Below are 24,970 nucleotides of genomic sequence, written 5' to 3' on the forward strand. Positions count from 1 at the left end.
GACATAAGTGATAATATTTGGGTTATGAATTATAATTACCAAAAGTTATAAAAAATTCCTTGACTGGAAGAATATATATTATTGAAATGACGATGAATGGAATAGTCAGGAAACATCACGAACACCACGTTCAGTTTTACCATCTAAGCAAAAGGAAACGTGTTTGGAAAAAGAAACATATGCGAGAATGTATAACTAGGGAAAGCAGAACGAATAAATTTAATGACAGAGGTTTGCTGGTGATAAGTTTTATTATTATTATTATTATTATTATTATTATTATTATTATTATTATTATTATTATTATTATTATTATTATTATTATTATTATTATTATTATTATTATTATACAGGAAGATTTACGGAAAACGGTAATAGTAATAATAAGAGAAGTGAGCCAAGTACTTCGAATCAAAGTAGAAAACCACCAGAACCATGAGATTATTGAAATGGGGCAATTGCAAGTGATATTAGTCGACACAGATGCCCATCTCCTCAAGAAAGAATTTTCTTCTTTCCTTTTCCGACAGGGGAGAAAAATGTTGGGATGAAAATGCAATAAATTTTGAACATGCCTGTAATAAAAATTAGAAAGGGGAAGTTTTAAAAAATGTTACTGTAACCATTGTGGTAACAAAATATTTTTATAATTTATGTCAGTTGCTGAAGATTGATAAATAAATAATCAGAGGAAATAATGGCATTCCTGTGTTGTGCAACTAATCTCAAGACTGTAAATTGTTCTGGAGTTAAATAACTTGTTAAATTTAGTAACGTAAATAGATTTAATGCAGTATTCAGAGGTACACACACGTTTTCACTGACAGAACCCTCCCTCATCAAGTGATCTTAATATTAATTTTGGTCCAAATCGATCAAGCAGTTCGTGGGAAATGAAAGTTCGATCAAGCAGTTCGTGGGAAATGAAAGTTCGATCAAGCAGTTCGTGGGAAATGAAAGTTGAGACATGAAAACTTCGCAAACAGATGAGACGACTTTATTGAAGACGTCAGTGACTGGCCTAGGACTAGGCAAACCATGTCCCTGGGAGAAATCTTTGTTTATTTGTTTGTTTAATATAATCCACCACAGTTTATTTAGTAAAATTACTCACATAAATGTGCGATTTGTTATAGAAGAAACACAATCATGGGAATTTAAAAACCTGAGATAAAAGTAGCAAAATGAACAACGAAGACTAAAATCATAAATGAATACGATGATAACAAAGCCAACATTAATATGGACAGTATTATTAAATAACGTTGCGAAATTGAAGTAAATATGAATTTAAATTATCCTTTAAAAATTGATAACCTTGCACAAACATGTAAAGATGCCACACATCCAACAAGAATGGTAACCTCAGTGTAACCAAGTATGGTACAAATGAAAGTGGGAGCAGTGATTGCCTGACTAATCATTTTTACAAAATGAAAGGGCCTTTTTTAATTACATATATGGAATATTTATAAGTTTCAGATTTTGCACTCTTCCTTGTATATATTCCATTTAAAGTTTTGCTCGTTTGCTAAGTTGCAAGCCTTAAATACATAATTTGTATTTAATTCAGGATGTTTCCTTTGTGACAGCTTTTACCGAAAATATAACGTATCCATTATTCTTTCGACTGTGGCTATTGCTTCTGTCTTGATTGAAAATTTGAAAAAGAAACTCAGCAATTTTGGGCGACTTTATTCTGTGTTTTAGGTTTTGTTGCGTCTACTTCTTGTTTTTGTCCGTAATTCCATATACACTTTACTTTACCACTCACAGAAATGAATGCAGTGTCTTGAATTGTAGTTATTTTGTCAATTCGTAGTACTATACACTGAATTCCAGTCGATACAAACTACAATAATATTTTCTGAAATATAGAACCATATTTGATTCTAAGGAAAGGAAAAGAAAACTAATTCAGAAACAATAATTTTATTTATTTATCTGCTTAATATGAAGTACAAATTCTGGTAATACTTGGTAATTGACATAATATTTTAAATCTTCTGGCTCTGATAATTGGATTAATTCTTGAATAAAAACTTAATCTAATTATATAAACTGATGTTTCGTTGCAATATAAACAAGTGAAATAATATTAATTACCGAATAACAATAGGAATACTGAAGTAATACTTGAATTTTACATCTTAAACATAAGCTACAAGTTCACTATTACAGTAATGAATCGATAGATGGACTTCTAAGAGAAGAAAAAAACAATATATTCAGATAATTTTTATTTAAATGAGGAGGAAATTCAAAACTTAAGTAGAAATAAAAGCTGTAAAATAAAGCATATATTACAATGTTTCTGTTCATACATTCATTTGTTTCTGTGAATATATATATATATATATATATATATATATATATATATATATATATATATATATATTTAAAAAATCAGTGTTGTAAATATGAAGGGTCTGTCCTGTAATTCCATTATAAGCAGCAGTTTTTGAGAGCAAAAGACTTGTATTGCAGACCAATAATTTCTAATGGAAAAGACATATGACGCGCTCAGTGCACAAGAGAATCGATTTCACTTTTGATCACTCTGAACATATTTCATCTTTAAGATCTTTAACTGAAGCTTCTTTTAGAGCTGAACAGGTTCATGTCCAGATATTATAAATAACTCTCATCAGTTAAAACACAACGTTAACTTTTCTATATACGCAAGCGTATCGTACAATCTTTATGTATTCTTTTCTCAGAACTTTGATGATTAGACCGGACTCCCTTGAGCTCTGAACACCCCTATACCACAAGTATAAATAAACCTTTATTAATAAATTTTGAAGTCGGTTTAAAATCGAAGATTTTTTTTCCTAATAGCATGCAAATGAGCGATTAAATTTTAACAGAGAACTCTCTAAATTAAAGAGAAAGTGGCCCAAGTCAAGGCATTGAGGACTAAACAAATATCGGTCACTTTATTCAGATGTTATTGATACAACAGGAAAAAAATATTATACGCAACTTTTAAATGCAACTGTATCATTGGTGGGACAGAACGTAAGTAGTTTCATGTTAAAGATATCCATTTTATGGATAAATTAATAATATCCCTGAATCAAGTATTTACTATGGAGATAAATATTCTGTTATTTTCTCATTACACTGGACATTCTTCTTTAATGGTTAACCACACATATTTAAAGTTTTTTTACCTGAGGTTAAATAAAGTTATTTAAAAATGAAAGGATAAAACTATAGTGTATATAAAAACTCTGCAAAGCAAAACTAAGCTTCAGAGCAAAAGATCTAAGTATCGTACAATAAGTGAGAAACGGACACTTTGTAAAAACTTTGTAATTTGAATAAACACGAAACGTCAGGTTTGAGAAATTATTTAGAATGTACACTCATGTCCAAAATTCTTATCGCATATCTATAAGTGTCTTCTTGTAAGAATATAATTTGATAATGATTTTGCAGGGTACTTCTAATACTGATACTATGTGTGTAATCGGGAAATGTATATTTGTGGTAAATTTCATAGGAAAAGAATTTTAAATACGAAAATTATCATGAGTAAAATAAAATGTTGCTAAATGGACAAGAAAATAGTATTTTCGTTTTATTGTTCTTATTTATTGCTCTTTTGACATGAAATTTGCCACATATATGTCTTTGCCGATTATACACATACTAACATTGTAAGAAATACCGGGCGAATTCGTTATCAAATTATATTCCTACAACATATTTATAGACATGCAACAATAATTTTGGATTTGAGTGTACATAGATGTAATGAATATAGCAATTATATTTTAAGGGTGATTATCTTAATATTGAACTGATACCGACTGAGGAGGGAGAACTGAATACAATTCATGCTTTAATATCCACATCATAAAAATAAAATAAAATAAAATAAAAATAAAACTCCCGAATAAAATTTTTCAAAAGTTGAGAGAGAACGGAATTACAGCAAAAGGACACTATTGGAAGTTGTACTTAGAAATACTGATACAAAACTTGAAATATACTAACTAAATATTATTTCATATGTTAATAAGATGTAAATATTACGGCGAATCACTAGAAAGGTAAATATATATAATTTTTTCTGTATAAATTATACAGTACTACGTACTGCTAATTATAAGAAAAAATATTGAAAATTAAGGGTTCTCAAGAGAATGTATTATAATCAAGACCAGATGAAATTCGAATACACTAATGTTAACTTTAGTTTCCACAGAATTTCATACGCGATATGATTTAGTACAAGCTTTCTAACATTAAAAATTAAATATTATATGTTAGTAACAATAAACAAGCTTTTTTCAATGTCGAGGTTAATGACCTTTTAACAAGCACTTATATATATATATATATATATATATATATATATATAGAGAGAGAGAGAGAGAGAGAGAGATATTAAAGGGAAAGTAACTTACTACCCTATATTACACATTGTTGATTGTATTACAGAATTTTTAACTTCATTAAGAGCAGAAATCACACTTTCTTCTTTCTTTGGTATATGCTTTATCATTCAAGTACTGTTGATATGTGCGATTACAAATATTAAAATATTAACATGTTTTTTTTAATAATTGTAAAAAAATATAATTCTTTAACAAACTATTCACAATTTAACAACCTGTTTTTTTATACCAACTATGATATATTTCATAGCTGGTTAACAATTATTAGTGTAATAATATTTAACATGGGGTGAAATGTCTGACTCATCGATACAATTTTAAATTGTACAAAACAACAAGTTTAATCATCTGAGGTAACTTTATATTGTTATTCAATTCATGATTTGCTTTAACGAAACTAGCACATCATGTATTATATACAACTGTAATACCAACACTTATATTAAACATTACATATATATAATTCTAAATCATCGTAGAAATACAAAAAACACTGTATTGCACAGTAAAATAAAAAATATTTCTTTCACAACAAAATTGTCTTTTTATTATAATAAAAAGCTGAAGTTCTTTTCACTATCAATAACCTTTTTTTATGTAAGTTATTTACAAGACAGTTTTATTTTATTCGTATGAGCTCGTGATTATATTTAGTACTTTTTGCTTTTATGTCGGTTAATACGTGGAGCAGTAAGTATAGCGGGAGAGTTTGATCGAATCGCATGCAGCAAAAGACCTAGCTACCATTTCAACTGCTTTCCACATCCTGTCTATTCATCTGATCTAGCTCACTTTGACTACCATGTACTCTCTAAACTCAAAACTTTCTTTGCAGGACAAAAATTTGAGACAAATAAAGGGATAATACAATAAGTAAACGAGTATTTAAACGCCTCGAAGAAACTCTTTCTCGAAGGAATCGTGAAACTGAAGAAACGTTGAACTTCGAGTGGACTATGTCTAAACAAAGTTCGTTAAAAAAAACTGAAATTGCTTTTTTTTTTAATTGCAAATCCAGATCCTTACAAAATCACTCTCGTATCGAGCCTTGATGTGTAATGTTGATATGTTTATTTCAGAGATTCTCGTACTAACAGTTATTTCTATCATAATATCTCCATGGGTGGTGGTTCATAAGACTTGAAAAAAACCATTGTATGGCTTATGCGTGTTATTTCAATATGTAGTCTAGTTGCATGTATACTGAATACACCGCCGACAGACTTTGTATATGAAATACCTAATAATATACGATTTCTTGATACGTGTCACAGTATCCGATTTGAACTGGATATATTACAGTAGAGGAGATAATAACTAAAAAAATGTGATGGTTTAGACATTGTCGGCTTAGCTTATACTTTGGAGGATGTAGTAAGATCTATCACACGAATAATTGCACTATATTCAACCTCTGAATCAGAGACATCAAAAACAGGTACCGCTCGAACTTCTTTAATTTCTTCACTTATGCTGCCATTATTATCGAGTTCATCGTTCTGGTTTTGGACAGAACTATGTACGTGAATGGGCGATTTGTTCTGGGTGGAGTTAGTAGTTTTGTTGCGCATGACAGTTGTTTCTGTATTGTCCACAGTTTTCCCATCAATAGCACGTTTCCTTGAAGTGCGGTTTTCTACATTCTCTGATTTTAGTTTAGTCTTCTTTTTCATATCATTTGGTTGATTCACATGTAAAGTTTCTTTGGCCCGTTTCCTTGATTCTGACTTGCTTAGTTTTATATAACAATCAGGACACTTCTTTAACAAATGAAAACTCTTCGTATTTAGACCTAAAAGAGGAAATATACAATTATATGTGAAAACAAAGTGAGGCAATTGCTGTTTTAAAACTAGAGTAAAATATAAACTGTAAAATATAATCCCCTAAATATAATGAAATGGATATTTACATTTCCATTTGAATGCTTGAATGCTTGATGGTTCAGCATACTTTTATGACATGCTTGATAAAATCAAACTTTAGCTATTATTATTATTATTATTATTATTATTATTATTATTATTATTATTATTATTATTATTATTAATAATAATAATAATAATAATAATAATAATAATAATAATAATAATAATAATAATAATAATAATAATTCTTGCAAAACTAACGTAGAACTTCACAGCTGAAACCTATCACACAATTTTATCTTTCAAAGCTATACATGCAACACAAGATTTGAAAAGAAAAAAAAGTCAAATATTTGCAACTTTTAACACAAAGATTTTTCGACTTGTTTACACGGCAGCACATTTATCAAAATACTTTTCTTTTAGGAAACGTTGTACAGTATATCTATTGAGATGGATCCACGAAATGCAATGAATGGTTCATTGTGAAAACTTATTTTAACCCTAACCATAAATTTAACAAATAAAATTAGAAGACACTAATTCATTAGGATGGATAGAATTTCGAAAGTTTTATTTATTTAATTTAATCTCGATGACAATTTAAAATTATGCCAGAACGTTGTACAATGAATAAAACAGTTAAGTTGATTTTAGAATACCAAGAATAAGACAACTTATTTAATAGTTTATCGTCCTACGTTTATGCACTGAGGCTAAGGGAAAAGGTAATGAACAAAATGTTGGAATGAAGGGTGATGAAAGGGGGAGAGCTGCAAGGAAACCCACGCACACGGTGTTTGTCTACCACAAAACCAATTTGGCCACACTAGGAACGAACGAAATCCCACGCGGCAGAAGTGAACGCTTTGCCATGAACCACTGCGGCCTCATAGCTAATTTAACATCGTCGATAGAATACTGAAACTACTTCTTACATCATAATTTATACTTCCTCAATATTTAGATTCTACTATTATCCTTTTCTAATACGAATAACTCTAAATTAGTAGTTATCTCCACGCTAATTACATAAAGGTTTTCAATGAAAAATAGGATAACAGTTACTCGAGATTCAACCCAAATTGTTAAAACGTCGAGGAAAAAATGGCTGTTGGGATGATTCTGGAAATTCTAAGTAAGAATTGTTTTTATTACTATTATTAAGAATAAGAATAAGAATTATTTATTGTCGTTAAACAACATGATGTTGTAATAGACAACGTCAAAATTTAAGTTTGCGTACATGTAATATTTACAATTTTAATTAATCAATACAATAGTTTCTGTAAAGCATTAAATTTGCTGAGGTATGAAAAGTTTCAAAAGTACTCCGTAAAATATAAATTAATAATAGCTACTAAATCCGTAAGTTATGGTCTGCAATGTATACGGTCGTTCTTTTATCGAATTAATATCGGCTCAGATTACTTTGGATAGCCGTGACTCTTCTTGAGTGTTCATAAAAAATAATCATAGTCAACTTTATGAAACGCATTGCAGTTGTTTCATTTAAAATTAGTATATATTGTGTGTGTTAAACATAGAATTGTACTTACCTGTATTGATAGCAAAGAGACGCTCCTCCCTCTGTTGCTTTGTAAAACAATAAATGTGAGTAAATGAGGTTTCCTTCCATTTCTTAGCAGGTTTTCGTGCCACAGGCCATTTTACTCTTTTCTTACTTTCATCATTAGTGACTTTCTTTTCATTATTACAAAAAGCGTCGTACGGGACATCTAGTAGAGATCTTGTGTGTACATTGCTTTTTCTTTGTCTGTAGAGTAATCGACCCAAAAGTGATGAGAATGGGATTTTGTTGTATTGATGTGAATACTTCTTTACATCAATAATCTTTCTACGTGATAATGATAATGACTTCTTCTTTCTGATTCCCGTGGTTTTAACCAACTCTAAACTCTTTGCAAACTCTTCCTATAGCATGGAAAGAAAAGAAAAATCATGTATGAACAAATAACACTTGACTTGACAAGTAATCAAACACAGTAATAATATAAAAAAAAAGAAAGAAAAAAAAACAATTAATTTATTCTGGAGAAGTTTCTGGAAATAAGTAAGTCAGTATTTACAAGAGTTCGATAAAAAGTAACGACAATGTTGCTATAATTCGTACGTATTGCTTTATTGCTTGCATTCGTACGTACGTATTGCTTGCAGAGAAACTCCTGTTATATTCCTATAGGACTGCTAACATCAAGAAATGTGTCATTGGACGTTCGGAAAAAATTTATTAAGACCCTGGTATGGAGCGTGGCGCTTTACGGGTCAGAGACATGCACATTGAGAAAAGCTGAAATATCCAAGCTGAAAGCATTTGAAATGTGGTATTGGAGCAGAATGCTACGCATACCATGGACCGAAAGGAAAAGGAATGAAGTCATACTAAGGGAAGCTAATGAAGGACGACAGATCATGAAACTAATAGGAAAAAGAAGAAACAGCATGCTTGACCGTTTTATTCGGCATTCCAATTGGATCACCGTGTTGATAGAGGGAAAGGCATAAGGAAAACCAGGAAGAGGAAGACCAAGGATAGGATATCTAGACGCAGTTATGAAAAAGGGACCTCATCAAAATATAAAACAGCTCTCCCAAGGGAGAGAACAGTTTTAAAATTTCCATGTTGCCCACCAACCTATAGTTGAGATGAGAAAGAAGAGGATGCAATGCAAACTCCTCCCATCTCTACCATTTTCTGATACGTGATGTCAGTATTTACACTTTTTTTACAACATATGTAAAATGCAAATATGTACTATGCATAAATCAAAGATAAAAATGAAACAATGATGCATTAAAAAAAATCCATAAGTTTTCGCTTTCTTGACTATATATCAATGATTGCAAATAATTCTCTTGCTAAAATAAAGACTAACAAACAAGTAAGTTCGTACCTATGACTCCAGAAAAAGCTGTAATATTCAGAGAGAAAGTTAATTCTATTTACAGGAATTAAATTACCGTATATAATATCCTAGCTCTTTTAATGTATGCTAGAAGTTTAATATTTTTTAAATAAAAATGTAAAAGAGCAAAGTAAAATCTTTTGAGATCGTCACCACTAGTTCTGCAGAAAAAATGTAAACAACAGTTCAACCTATGAAGCAATAATAGCATATGTTAATTTGATTTCTGCTTATTTCAAGAAACACTATCAACTAAATCACTCTAAGCCAAAGTTTCCAAGTTACAGATTTAACTATACTTGATAGCATCGTCCTATACAAAATAAGAGGAGTGTTCAGTTAAACTGAGATTTTTAATTTTACAGGTATAAAAAGGAATGACAGGTCAGCAACCAAAACCTGGAACCAGGCCAAGAATCAGAACCCTCATTTAACATAGACCACATCCCCATCCAAAAATTGAAAACTAGTCTCAAGAATTATCTTTATCTTGTCAAGATCTAATAAAACCAAAACATGCATTCCTAATTTCTTCACATCTTTTGCATTTAAGCACAATTGTTTCTGTTCTTTAGATGGAAGCTACCTCGTCCAATACAATTACATCGGAATTAAAGCAAGGAGTGTATACTACTGTGCAAGAAAAGCTGACATCTATAACACAGCAAAATTTTGGTCATGCGTACGATGATGATAGTAAAGTTAAAGATCTTGTGGGTTGTTTCCAATGAAAGAAAGTTTACACTTATACGAACAAGAGACCATGATACATCAACTATTTATTGAGTTTAGAAAGGTCTACGACTTGGTTAAAAGGGAAACATTGTATAACAGAATTTGGAATACCGAAAAAGCTAGTTAGATTAATTAAAATGTGTTGAAATGCATCCTAAAGTAAAGTCCAAGTAGGGAAATTCTTGTCCACGAGCTTTCATGTCGAGAACGGCCTGAAACAAGGAGACGCGTTGTTGCCATAATTATTCAACTTTGTTCTGGAGTACGCTATGAGAAAAATCAAAGACACCAACCAGAGCCTAGAGTTGAATGATACTCAACAGTATGCTGTTGATGTAAATATAATAGAGGATGATAGGAAACAATAGAAAGAAATGCAGGTCAAGCTATTAAACGCTTGCAGGGACGTGGGTTTGAAAGTAAATACAGAGAAAACTAAATACATGAAGTTCCTCGGAATCGTAAATTGCAAATTATGAATGCGTTAAAGTATCAAATAACACTTTTGACAAAATAGATACTTTCAAATATCTAGAATCAATCTTAACAGACCAAAACCCTATTTACGAAGAAATTAAATGTCGAGTAAAAGCAGGAAATTCGTGTTATGATTCAGTTCAGTTTCTTTGTCGTCGCAAATTCTTCGAGGAATTTGAAGCTTAAAATATAAAATGATAATGCCTGTTGTGCTGTATGGTTGCGAAACATGATCGCTTATTCTGAGGGAAGAACGCTGACTGAAAGTATTTGAAAATAAAATCCTGAGACGAATATTCGGACTCAAAAGGAACAGGAATGGGAATGACGGGAACCTTTAATGAGGAACTGCATCATTTATGCCGTTTGCCAAACATTATTAGGATCATCAGGTCTATGAGGCTCAGGTGGGAAGGTTATGTAGCCAGAATGGAAGAAAGTAGGAACACTTTCAAAATTTTAACTGGAAATCCAATCGGAAAACGATCAGTAGGAGACCTAGGTGCAGATGAGAGGACAATGTTAAGATGGAACTCGCAGAAAGAGGACTACAAAGTAGAAACTGGACAGTTACTACGTACGAGTAAAATCGACGAAAGTTCTAAAAGCGTTCCGAATGTAGTAATGTAGAAAAATAGAGAAAATTAGCTGAGCGGGATTAAAAAAAAAAAGAAAAAGAAAAAGAAAAAAGAAAGAAAAAAAAGAAAAACTAATGAGCAAGTATAAGTCAAGATAGTCTATTTAGCATATGTAGAAAAAGTTGGAAAATTCCAACGAGAAGAGGCAGAGAAACGAAGAATTCAACATTGAAGACGCAGGTTTGAGAAAGTTTTCGTGAACTGATGAGATGACAGTGCTTTCGGAGTGTGACAGTTCCGAAACTCCAATAATTCAAGTCTTCATCACTTAGTTTCCCAAGCCAGAAGCAAAGCATATGTTTCAAATGTTTTTAACTAATCTTATCTATTACCGTTGAAATAATGGGTACCTCAGTTAGTTTAAGGATATGTCGGTAAAGTCAGTTAACAGTTCGTCCCTTGAGTTAAGTATTAGCGATAAGTAGAATCAGAAGTTTACAGGTTGCATATTAATACTATCTAAAATAATTTATCTTTCTTCTATGTAAAATAAAGCTACGATTGGAGCGTGAACTGAGTGTGAAAAAAATACAGTATAAATATATTTGTCAATCACACACACAGGGAGTAAACATCTATTAAACTAGGTCTTAGCTTATGATATTTTTATATTTCGTACATTAAAGAGAATTTGGGCTTTAGAAACAGTTATAACTTGAATCATCCATGCCGAATGTTGACATCTTCATTAAAAATGCTAGTTTTTTGGTATTTCAGAAACAATTATTTCAGGAACAAGTAACTGTTACTATCGTAAAAATGTAAGTAAAATAATCCTAAATGAGATGCAAAGGTGAGATTTCGTTAAAGGTCAGACATCCTTGAAAATCTCTGTAACTTGTCCTTTTCTGTAAAACTTACAATTCATTTAAAATACTTACTTCATAAATATGCACTTAATATACAAATTTAATATGTAAACATACTTACATACTGAAAACTTAAATTTTACTACATATGGTTCTAAAATGAATTTACACTTGATATAGTAATAATTTTGTTAAAAAAGCCAAAATTGTGTCTTTAGATTGTAGTGAATATATATATTAGTTTAACATCCTACAATCAGGGCCGGATCCAGGATTTTCTGGGGGGGGTGCACCAAATAACTGCCAGTACATTTGAATTAAATTTGAGTTTTTTAAATGCCTTTACGCATCTGTAGTGTGAATGAGGAAATGCACTGGAAATGCTAAGTATTTGCTCTCGATCCTTCCACCTTCAGAAAATTGACCGAAACTATTGGTTTTGCAAAATCACTGCTAGCTTCTCACTTTAGGTAGTGTATATTTACAACGAAGGGGGGGGGTGCACGTGAACCCCCCCTAAATTCGGCCCTGCCTACAATCATGCTCTAAGGCTAAGAAAGACGGTAATGGTAATAATGAATGAAATCATGGAATGAAGAAAGTGAAAGGAAACGGGAGACGCACGCGCATGATGTTTGTCTTCAACAAAGTATAACATTTAGATATGTAATAGGTATAACATTCAAATATGTTAAAATTTGATAAATGGCACCAGGCTAAGGAATAAATATAGGATGAAATGTGTGTGAATATACATACCTGAGCAGGAGAAATTGAATGTTGGTTTTTATTTGCTTCTCGTAACGAAGAACGCAATTGTCTTTGAAAACTGCAGTTTGTTTCACGGTCCTAAAAATAAAGTTCTTTCGATTTAGAGTAGAAAATTTTAAACTTTACAATAAATTCATTTATCGCATATGTACGTTTAGAGTGAGTTATATTTTGATAAATTATGAAATAAAAGTTATTAATCACATTTCAGGTAATTTTTCCGTAAGCTATAATAAATTAATTTTTATGCTATTTCATGTTAAACTTAATTAGTTATCTTTGTAAGAATTATTTAAACATACTAAGTTTCGGATACTATTATGAGTAAGTACTTCGCCTAGAGCAGAGCTCTTTGGTGGCTAAGCGGTTAACTTACGCGCCTTTGGCGTAGGAGACCCGGTTCGATTCCCGGTGGGAGCTCATGTGGTTCGGATTCCACGTTAAGCTGGAGGTCCACGTCTCATATAGCTTCGCTAGTATGCGGGATATTAAACTAAAAACCAAATCAAAATCATATTCACCTAGGGTACCTCTTAATCAGTAGCGTCTCCTGACGTGGATGTTAGAGCGTTGGCAAGAAAGGAAAAATATATTAACCCTCACAATCATAGGCGATACTAGAGGAGAAACCCCTTTTCCCAGGAGCAAAGATGGGCCCACCTACATTTTTTTACTGATCAAAAATATTGTGATAAATTTACCTCAATTTACGCATAACTATTTTAGTGGCATTCGCATTCAGCATACGAGTATTTAATAGTGACTATACTTTGCCCACCCATCGATTTCCTGAATATAGTCTGTACCTGGAAGTTCTCGCAATTTTCGAAAATAAGGTACCATGATAGTCTGCATAATGTCCTATTTACGCCAACCTATAAATAGCAATTTACTTCTAACAATTTAGTCTGGAAATTATAAAGAGCAATCAAGGAGGATGTTATTACGTAAGGAATACATTTAATTATAATAATTATAGTATAAGTAAATATACCCTCAAAATATGAAACTGAAAATCAAAAACAAGCAATTATTTACTTACAATTACGTTAATTTCAGCTCAAGTCGTCTTTCTTTGCGTAGAAACCTCTGGATTACTGCTTTAGAAACAGTAATAGGGGCCCGAAACCGTAAATCTTGAGGATGATCCACTAACGACAAAGTAAATGAAAATTAGGGAAATAAAAAGTTAGAATGGAAAACCGTTCTATAGCTTAACGTCCAGGCTTTTCTTTTTCATTAACTGAGACTTCCAACACAACTTGGATCGAGAAAAAATGATGTTTCTTTTCACCGTACTCCTTACACGTATTTTAGGAAGAAGTCGATTGCATCATTAACTTTTGAATTGAATATGTTTAGCAATAAAAAAGTGCGTAGATCATACCCCCTCTCCCCCCAAAAAATGTTTTCCGTATTGCTATATAATATCGGTACATCCACAAATAAATCTACAGACTTGGCAACGCTTGAGAGAAGCAGAAAACTCAAAACGTTGATTTCCTAACCAACGCCTTGGATCCCACAAGCACGAGGTGAGGAATACGAAGCGCATGCACAATAGGAGTCCTCTAAAGCAATGAAAATTCAGCCAAAGCGTTGCCAACGACTTACTCGCAGAGTTGCCTCCTCAAAACATGACGGAGACCGCACAGCACTTCTCTGTTCTTTTACACTTCAACACTTGATCCTGTCTCATTGAAAATAAAATATCCCAAGTTCTGAAGATCCGTTCAATTAAATTAAAATATTCTTTTCTTCATTTTTCTTTGGGCGTTAACACACGACTTGCACACCCAGAGAAGACGATACTGCTCTTAATACATTTAGTGTATAAATTGTTTACACTTACTATGAAAAAATGTTTATATACTAAATGCTTACAAATTTTACGTATGTTAAAATATAATGAAAAGTAATAGACCGAGGTATAAGATATACGATGAAATATATATATACTGTACATATTTGAGCAAAAAAAGTTGAATGTTGGATTTTATTCTCTTTTTGTAATGAAGAACATAGTTGTCTATGGAAACTGTAGTTTGTTTCATGATACTAAAAGTAAAGTCCCTTTGATTTAGATTAGAAAATTTTAAGCTTTACGAGAATTTAAATACAATTCTAAACCTTCTTGAAAATGTGTTTAAAACTGTAAAAAAAAATCTAGTGCTAGAAAAAAATAACATTACGGTTCGCAACAACAGTAGATGCATTTGAATATCATGTTTGAACATAAGGATAACACGGCAGGGACCCTTTTTATGTTGAGAGAGGGCCCATCATAAAAGTTTTGGTGAGGCCCCTTTGTATTTCCCGTTCCAGGGCTCCGAGTGGTCTTAATCCGCCCCTGTATATTTTTAATACAGAAATCAACGGTGCTGTAAAATGTAAATTATTATTTAATTTCAAGTTATGGCATTATTTGAGATTTCAATTTAACGTAATCCTTCAATATTAGCAAAAGTATAAAGCAGAATGGGAAATCAGGAATCTTTCAAGGATTGAATTAGGAAAAATGTGAAAGGATGTTTTTGTAACAGCATGGGCTGGTAATGCTGGTCTGGGATTAACTGACTGTATTGTCGGCACTCGACGTGCTATCGTCCTTCGTTCTCTTACTCCCGTATGCGAGAAGTGCGTGACAGGTGCTTTTTTTGTTCATATACTGTTACTTACGATACGAGGTGGAGGGTCCACTAAAAAATTCACCGTCCAGGGCCCACAGGGAAATTTCCCGATTTCTCGCCTGGCCAGTATGGTCCTGTATATAAATACCTTTAGTGTGCAACCATTCTATATTCATAAAAGATGCTTACTTATTAAATATTTAAATTTTACTGCATTTAGTTTTGAAACGAATTTATATTTGAAGTACTATAATAATTTTGTTGATAAGCCCGAAACCATATCTTTAAATTGGAATATTTATATGATAAGTACAACGTTTAATATAATAAAATATAAAGAAATATACCAGACAAAAGTATAAGATATAAGATGAAATATATACATACCTGAGCAGAAGAAGTTGAATGTTGGGTTTCATTTGCTTCTTGTATTGAATAACATAACTGTCTTTGGACACTGCAGTTTGTTTCATGACTCTAGAAAAGAGTTCCTTGGATTTAGAGTGGAAAATTCTAAGCTTTATAATAAATTAATTTATTAAAAATTAACTAAAAATCTAATTCATATTTGTAAAATATGTTTGGAATTGGCTAACGATGTTGTTAGTACAAGTAAAATATAACATTATGGTAGCCAGCAACGATAAACGCATTCGGAAATCATGCTTAAACGTAACAAATTACACATGAATGCAAGAAATAGAAAGCAAAGATTGTAAAGGAAACCATGCACATGTGTATTTAGCGTGATTCTGATTAAATATGAAACAGAAGTTATTAATCAGTATTTATTACATTTTTAGGTAAAGTTTTCGTCCTATGATAAATTCATGCATGATTATTGTTTAACACTAGAAGCATCAGATATATATTTTCACTCCTCTGGAAAAGTTAATATTTCATACTTAAGAAAGTTTTCAAGATGTTGTGGTTAAATGTCACAGCATTTCATTATTTTGAAGAATTGTTACTCTTCACTTATTCGTGGAATTGAACACATTTTTGTTTAATAGATTTCTGTAAGCTTTACCTAGAAACATCACTAAAGGTCATACTGACCCATCGTAGATATAACCTTTTACGTTTTCACTCTACAGAATTTTTTATACTTTCACAATTTCAGATATAAGGTTGCCATCACTTTCAGGCCCCGAAAAAATATATGTTGTACCTAAGGGTATAACAAATTTTTAACCAAAAAGTCAGCGACGTGTCCCCCCGAAATTTTTTTCCTACATTTCAACATGCAACTGCAGCATGTTGAATCTGTTATTAATGATTCATTCTGAACATTGAGATCTGTAAGCAGAAATGCAGTTGATTTCAGAAATATAAATGCAGTATGTAGTCTGTACAGTAGTTTTGTAAGAAGTAAATTAGAAAATGGATGCATAGTTTGGGCATCCTGCTATCAATATTATATAAAAAGGATTGAATGGGTAGAAAATAAATTTTTGAGACATCTCTTTTACAAAAATATAAAATATCATCGTACCAAGAGAGAGTATCTTATAAAACTCTTTTAATGAAATTTCATTATGATAGCTTGTGTGATAGGGGAGAACTAATTGATCAGATATTCTTGTATAAAATAGTTAATAGTTTGGTTGGTAGTCAGGAAGTTTTATACTTCGCCCCCATAAAACAGGAAGGTGCTAAGCGCCAAAGTGCAAGTTTCTCAGGAGAATATAAAAACGAATGAAACACTAATTAATTCCGATTCTTTCTTTCTTATAGAATTCAGTTTTTACTGCAGACCTTTCATATTGTCTCCTGCCACTTGTCTTCTTTCTGCACAACATTAAACATGAAATGGGTAGCCAGGATATGCACTTAGTTTAGAAATCAAGGAAAGTGGCGCTTAGCACCTTTCTGCTTTCTGAGGGCGATTTATTAAATTTTAATATTAGGAAGCGCAGTCTACAAGTTCAATTACCTTTTCACTATTGTAAATCTAATACTCTCGTACATCAAAATTTGCCAATAATAAGGATAACTAGAAAGCATAATCTGTTAGTGAGAAAATGTTATGATATCGACTTTGCGATGCATATTGAATATTATATAACTATACTAAAAGAATACATTAAAAGGTAAGACAGTACTTTTGTAGCTAATGATTGCCTACTTATTTGCAACGCGATTTGGACCATGCAAATTTACAATCTACAAAACAAATACCAAGTAAATATGTAATGATATGTAGGAATAACTACGGTTTGCACTTTATTCAGATATTTATGTATCATACATTTATAACGAAACGTTGTATTTATTCTTTTACTGTGTAATGTCTGGAATGTATGTATGATTTTGTTTCATTTTTCATTTTTCTATATATATATTTGTTCCTTTCTTTTCTTTCTGTCCTTTTTTTGTTTTTGTTGTTGTAATGTCTGTTTTTGTTAGTTTTACTTGGTAGCATTACAAGAATAATGTAAAATTCACATGTAATACCTATTGTAAAGGGATCAATAACTCTGTAATAGTAATAATGATAAAAAATAAATAAATTGTTAACTTTTATATTTACTTACCTGAAGATCCTGAAGGTTGTTAAACTGGGTATCACATTTATCACATGAATAAATGACAGGTAGAGAATCTGATGTTTTGTGATGTCCATTCTTAACCTTATCATACGTCTGAAAATTTAGTAAAATACATCATAATTATATTTAATTACTTTCCATCAGTAGTATTGCGAACAAACAGTTCTTCTGAAATAAGCTTAAGCGGACAGATACTTTGAAAACTAAACAGTGAATAAGAACGCTCACCTTTGGTTGTTCATCATTATGTATATATTCATTGTCAATTATCAAAAATGAAGAAGTGAATTCCTTCTTCTAACACTACATTCTGTCCGACATTTACAGAAATCTTTAGTGAAAACTCAAATAATCTTAAGACCTCATAGTCACCAGACCTCCAATACTCAATTTTTTTCTTAGAAGCTCCCAATATAAATCCATTAATATTTGTCTACATGGCTTCCATTATTCGAAAGAACTAATTGACTGCTAGTATAGTAGTACTACTAATAGATTAATATACACTGTATTAGATTATTATTACTACTATACTACTGGATGTTATCACATTAATTATTATTATTATTATTATTATTATTATTATTATTATTATTATTAGTAGTAGTAGTAGTAGTAGTAGTAGTAGTAGTAGTAGTAGTAGTAGTATATACTATTGTAACTGTAGACCTGAGCTTCTCAAACAACGTATGAATGGTAAATATGAAGTAACTGAAATTAAAATTAAACTAGAAATTAAAAATACTAAAAGTAAGTGAAATTAAACTATCGTTCTTATATTGATGCAAGAGATAGTAGTATTGTATAAAACAATAGAAGTATTTGTTTGTTTGTTGAAGTTCAGCGTACCTTTTCTGCACCGAGGCTGTGTGAGACGTAGACCTGCAATTTAAGGTGGAATCTGAACCACTGTGATGTATTTAAATTTCTATTAAACCCGAGATCACCTAGAATTAAATCGAGACCATGTGAAGCAAAAGCACACATACCTTAGCCACTAGACCAGTGGGGAATGTTATTCCATGGAAATATATGGTACAGATAATACTGTTATCTGTACACTTATAGCTCATATAGTCTTGGTGCTGAAAATGGGACACAGTCTTAAAAATAAAGAACATTTCCAATACTTGATGGGAAATCACAAACTTGCCTACGTTTACATTATGTACAACAGATTTCAGATGAGAAGCGGCATGGCCTTGAGTTGGCTTTACGCGGCGTCCAATTGGCTTTGAGCGGTGTTGACAATTCGCGACAAGCAGTTCTGCACGCTGACTTCTCGCGCTACTGCGAATCTTGACAATAGCAGAGGCGCTTATTAGAAATATTGTATTAGCACATTAACTGCTCACTTTACGAAGTAGAGAAAAGAATTACGAACACATACGTGAAAACTACATCTTTTTATGATAACTGGTTGTCATGATACACGCTTTGAAAGGTTTCCATATAAAACAATTAGTAAAACGAGCGTTGAGTCCCGTCTAATTTCCAGTGGATTTTTCTTCGATTTGGAAATGGAACTCAACTTTTATTAAAGGATAATCAGGGGTGTAACCAACAGGTTGTTCTAGGGGAACATTACTTTCAGGGGGAGGAAAGCTTTTCACACATTAAAAACAGAACAAATGACCTCTTTCAGAATATGAAAGCATTTTAACTCACCATGTATACTATACACATATTATGTTTCCTCGATGCTACCTTAACAAAAGACGGATCTTAACAGTACTGAAGTTGAAAAGCGGATTGTAAGAGATAAATCAATAAGCTATTCATAAGAAAACAAATGCTGTTTCTAGCAGTCTGTTTATCCGACTTTGTGTTTATGTAGGTTAAAATACTAAAAGGAAAAAACTCGAAAAAATATCAACTCAGATATTATTATGCAATAATATAGTAGTGAGAGATCCTGGGGGGACTGAGGGAGCCAGGGCCCCTCATTTTATTTGTAAATGTGCAATATTAGGCATAATTTGAATGCAATTTGTCTTAAAATCATCATATATGCTTTCTGCATCTGAATGCACCCCCCCCTCAATTTACAGAGAAATCAGCGTCCTTGTAATTAGGTACAGAAACTGTATTGATGATGTTTTCTTTTTTCTTTTTTCTTTTTTTAAAAATCTTATTTTATTATAAACGTTCCTAATTTGCATTAATTATTAAATAAGTTTACTAAACATATACTAGATGAACCTCATTTCGGGGCTGGAAATAGTTTGGAAAGTCAAGGCCCGCTTTTCCCCCGTTTCTACACCCTTGAGAATAGTAAGCGATCGAATTAAATAACAAGCCTCTGCAATTTGATTCATATATATATATATATATGTATATATATATATATATATATATATATATATATATATATATATATATATATATATATATATATATATATATTCGATTCCCGGCGGGAGCTCATGTGGAAGAACAGAAGGTATGGGACATTCGTAATATTGTTTTGAAATTGCCTTCATGCAAGATTCTTCCTTATTCGACAGAAGAAACGCAGTATGATTTTTTTTTCTTCGTTTCAATACCTTACTATGTGTGGCCAATTACGTACTCCTTCTTTACTCCTCTAGCAGGGACGCAAAAGCACCAGGCGTCTGAGTGGTGTCATAAATTATTGTAACCCAAAACAAACTCGACCATATCGTGTTGCTTACGAATCAGATGGATTGTAGTTGTGAGACCTACATCAAGTATAAGAGTATGTTATTACATGGAAGCAAAGGAGCTGATTGTGTGTGTAGGAACGCAACTTCTCTTCTTCTAGCATAAACAGAATTCATCAGTGTCTAGGTTGCTTTCTTTCGTGGTAGTTCATTTGTTCTCCAAAATTATAGTTGACAATGTCTTTAAGGAAACCGAGTACAAGTGCGGAATTTTCTTTAAAAAAAAAAAAAAAAAAAAGTGCTACGAAGTGAAGCTCGAAGAATTATTTTTTGTGTTTACAATTCTTGGAACTCATAATAAAAAATTTACAAGAGTCAGATTCAGACAATGGCGAAATATTAATTGACATAGACGATAGTGAAAGTAGTGTTGAAGACGAACGTTTAGCAGTTCCACTGGAATAAGTTAATAGGTAGGTTATTCAGTTGCTATATATACTTCTAGGATACACAGCCAAAATCTTTGAGTTTGCTGGAATAGTATATTTACATTGTGAATAATGTTGCCAATGTATGTGTAATAATCTCAACTAGAGGAAGAGCGAGAAGGGAAAGGGGAGTCCGAAATCCGGCAACACCGCGCGGAATATCGCACAGCATTGGCTACTGCCCGTGATGCTTTACATCTGAAAAACACAATAGTTATTCACAACTAAAAAGCTATTCCTTATACAACGTATGTTATGTAATAAAATAACCTAGTGATGCCGCCGGAGACAAACTATCAACAACATCACATTACTATTGTCAAGTTTGGATTACATACGTTTCATATCTCTTACACTTTCCTTAATTTATTGGTATTTTATGCTCTCCTTGAATGTAGAACCAATTTCTAAAAAGGAATACAATTTCACTTATATTGTAAAGTACCCAAAATCCTAACATGTGTTTTGTAAATTTATTTTGTTTATTGTAAAACAAGGAAGCGATATTCAAACTACTTGTTTAGGAAAATAAAAACAGATAACGTAGGCATCACACCACACTTATAGCAAGTTTTCCTATACGGAAATAACAAAGTAAGGCATTTCATAAGGAGACCTAAGCTAAGCTCTACGCTACAACCAGGAAGCATCTGAGTCCCGGAAAGGGGTTGTGCTGGTTGAGTACGGAGAGTGAACTGGGGAGTTGGAATTAAGATCGCATAGTGAAAAGACATCGATTGGAGATTATCAAAGCTGAACTACCTGTGAGTATTACACGATGTTGGATAGTCATAATGGTTAAGTTTCTGTGTCATTACGCCAATGGTATAGTTAAAACCATTTCGAGTCCTGATAGCTTGTGGTGAGATGTCGAAAATATTCAAATGAAATTGATTATTTCATTTCTTATCCTAAGAAGATTAATAAAGTTCATCCTTGAGTTGTCTAAATACACGATGTTACAAATTTCAGATGAACTACGCTTTGCCTCCGAGCATAAAAAGGTTTCTTAGATACTAAGTCATTCCAGTTTGAAATTTGTAGCACACATTAATATTGTTCATTACAATAAAATTTAAGAGTATAAGAAAATGAATAAAACTGCGTTACCTTTATAAATATTGAGCAAAGAAAAGGACAAAATTTTTTTCTTTGTTCACAACTATAATTCTATTTTATATATATTCCTCAGGCTATAGGTGTAGATCATAAAATCTTTTCCATGTATGTACATTTCTGAACACAACTTAGGAACAAGTAATAACATTTTGTTTTCTAAACAGAGCATCTCATGATCAGAATGTAGGAAAGAGATATAATTCTAGAGAAAAGTTTGCTTTTATATTATGGTTACCAATATTGAATGACATACTACGAGTAAGACAAGTGGGTTTCGTTTCATAATATGAAAGTACAATAAACTTTCAAACTATGAAAATTCAATACTGCAAACGGAAGTACTAACACATCCTTGTGGTAGTAAATCCATACAAAAACTGATTCTCGCTATTTGTTACTTTCTTCACTATGGCGATAAGTGTTGAAACAGGAAATAGCAGATTTCTACCATTACCGGTTTGAATTGAAGGATAAAATCAGAATGATTCTTGGGACACTGGATTTATATCAAAAACATTTGTCGTTGTGTTTTATCATATTTGCTTTGGAGATCAATATTGAAGGTGGAAGTGTCACTTCCTGTTGAAACAGGAATCGGAATTGGTTTGGATTGGATTTGAGTTTAGTGTCTTTTTTAACAGTATGGAACATGGGCCTACAGCTGGGATCCGAATCACATGAGCTACCGCCAGGAATTGAACTCATGTCTCCCACGCTAAAGGCGTGTATGCTAACCACATAGCCACGAAGGAGCCGAAAATAAAGTCGGAAATAGAACCTGTCCATGCAGTACTAAATCCATATTTAAAATCTGCTTCTCACTATCTACTATATTTCTTCACTATGGCGATCAATGTTGAAACTGAAAACTATATAAAATTGAGGTATAAAGATAAAAATGAAACTTATTCTTGGGACGCTGAAAAACATACCGAAAAGCCATCGCCATCTCTTACTGTTTTTGCTCTGCGGAAATGAATATTGAACTCAGAAATCATAAATACAGAGATAATGGTGTAACTATAATTTGTTCGTGGAACGCTGTATTAATTTCTATACCGTTTTGCTCTATGACGATCGACGTTAAAACCGAACAAAAGTCTATATCTACTAAGTCTGGTTTGAATAGATGGTTAACGGAATAGATGAAACTTATTCTGGGGGCTGAACTCATATAAAAAGAAGTAATTTTCTCTCTACTTCTTTCCATTTTTGTTCTATTAGTGAAACCGGAAGTTGTAGTGCATTTCTAACACTTGGATTTAGTAGAGATATAAGAGTGAACAGAACCTTATGGAACACTTGGAACACTGAATGGACTGCAGAAAACCATTTTTTGTTATCTAATTCCGTCTTCTTTATGATGATCAGCCTTGAAACCGGGAATGATATATTCCTATCCCTTCCGATTTGAATAGAAGGTTAAGGAAAGAGGTGGAATCTATTTTCGGAACACTGAATAGATTCTGAAAAACTGCTTTGCGCTATTCCTTACCATTTTGCTCTGATATCTGTGAACAAACGGACGGTCACAGCTGTTCTATAGGACTTCCCATACTTATGCAGAGCATAGTTTGAAAGTCAAATATTATGGCGAAAGAATGTCAAAGTCTGAGTAGATATTAAGAGAGGGGAAAGTACTAGATAAGAGTTGGACAGCCTACAGAAAATCACTAAAGAGCAATCTATTATAACACTAATGTGTGTCGTACTGTACTTTTAAAATTTCTTTCTTTCTTGTTAATTTTAATATAACAATTTATTGAAAAATAGTACTGAGTACGGAAATAATAAAATACGAAGGAAAAGCCTGGAAAATACGAAGTTAAAGAAAGCGATGCTATTGTGTAGATGAAGAAAGTTGTGGTGGGAAATGGAGAAATAATAATAATAATCAGGGCCGGATTTAGGGGGTGCAGCGGTGCACATGCACCCATTTCGTTGTAAATATATATTATCTAGAATGAGAAGCTAGCAGTGAAAATAGCAATACTTTCCGAAACTTTCTGCCTTCATGTTTCCGTTTGGGGCTTATTAGAAAGAGGAGTTTTGCAAAAGCAATTGTTAAGTCGATTTTCTGAAGGTTCAAGGAAAAGGGTTCACCAAGCAAAGCAATATACCATTTGTCAAGTAGGAAAGAAACAGAAGCCATGAAGAGAGAAGAATAATTTTTTCTGCACATCACTTGCGACCCTCTTTAATCCCCCCCCCCTCCGTTCCATGTATCAGCGTCGTCAGGTGTAAAGAATATTGTCACTTGTCATTTTGAAGAGCTTCAATGAGACTGGTTATTTTGGTAATTTATTTATTTATTATTTAAAATGGAGGAGTTAAGGCATAACCTTTTCTTCCACCCCTCAGAAAATCCTGGATCCGACCCTTATAATAATAATAATAATAATAATAATAATAATAATAATAATAATAATAATAATAATAATAATAATAATAATAATAATAATAATAATAATAATAATAATAATAAAGTAACAGTTATTTAATATATTTCATAAACTCAATTCAATATATTAAATATGATATATGAGGAAAATAATCGATTGTATATTACACCAATTCCTTTATAGGTATGAATTCAGTGATACAGTAAGTGAAAAAATGAACGACTGGATCGGGAAGAAGTTGTGAGACAGTGCATTTAATTTGAGTGACTGAGTACCGACTTCAGGAATGATAGAATGTATGGTTGTTCAGGGAGCAGCCTAAATAGCGTAGTAGTAAATGTTTCCGCACGGTAAGCCACAGATCTACGCTCGATTCTCGGTCCAGTCATGCATTTTTAACTCTTTGTAGATAATTTAAGATACTTTATGAATGACATATAAAGGGTAAAAGAATCCTAGAGATATAGAATCTATTACTTTCATTTGTCATATACTTTACTAAGGATTATAACTAGACTATA

At 32.1% G+C, this 24,970-nt stretch overlaps 1 protein-coding gene across 1 annotated transcript in view; it reads right to left on the reverse strand.

Moving 5' to 3' along the window:
* Window positions 1–5,764: 5,764 nt before the first annotated feature.
* LOC145685160 (uncharacterized) overlaps window positions 5,765–24,970 on the reverse strand; it is a 51,907-nt gene continuing 32,701 nt past the window's right edge. The window contains exons 6-10 of the mRNA XM_081757513.1: window positions 17,802–17,909; window positions 15,652–15,741; window positions 12,623–12,712; window positions 7,837–8,212; window positions 5,765–6,201 (exon numbers count right to left, since the gene is read on the reverse strand). Of these exons, the coding sequence (XP_081613639.1) occupies window positions 5,765–6,201; window positions 7,837–8,212; window positions 12,623–12,712; window positions 15,652–15,741; window positions 17,802–17,909 (1,101 nt within the window). The remainder of the gene's footprint in view (window positions 6,202–7,836; window positions 8,213–12,622; window positions 12,713–15,651; window positions 15,742–17,801; window positions 17,910–24,970) is intronic.

This window comes from Thermobia domestica, chromosome 5 (assembly GCF_964235325.1).
Source record: "Thermobia domestica chromosome 5, izTheDome1.hap1.1, whole genome shotgun sequence".
Lineage (NCBI taxonomy): Eukaryota > Metazoa > Arthropoda > Insecta > Zygentoma > Lepismatidae > Thermobia > Thermobia domestica.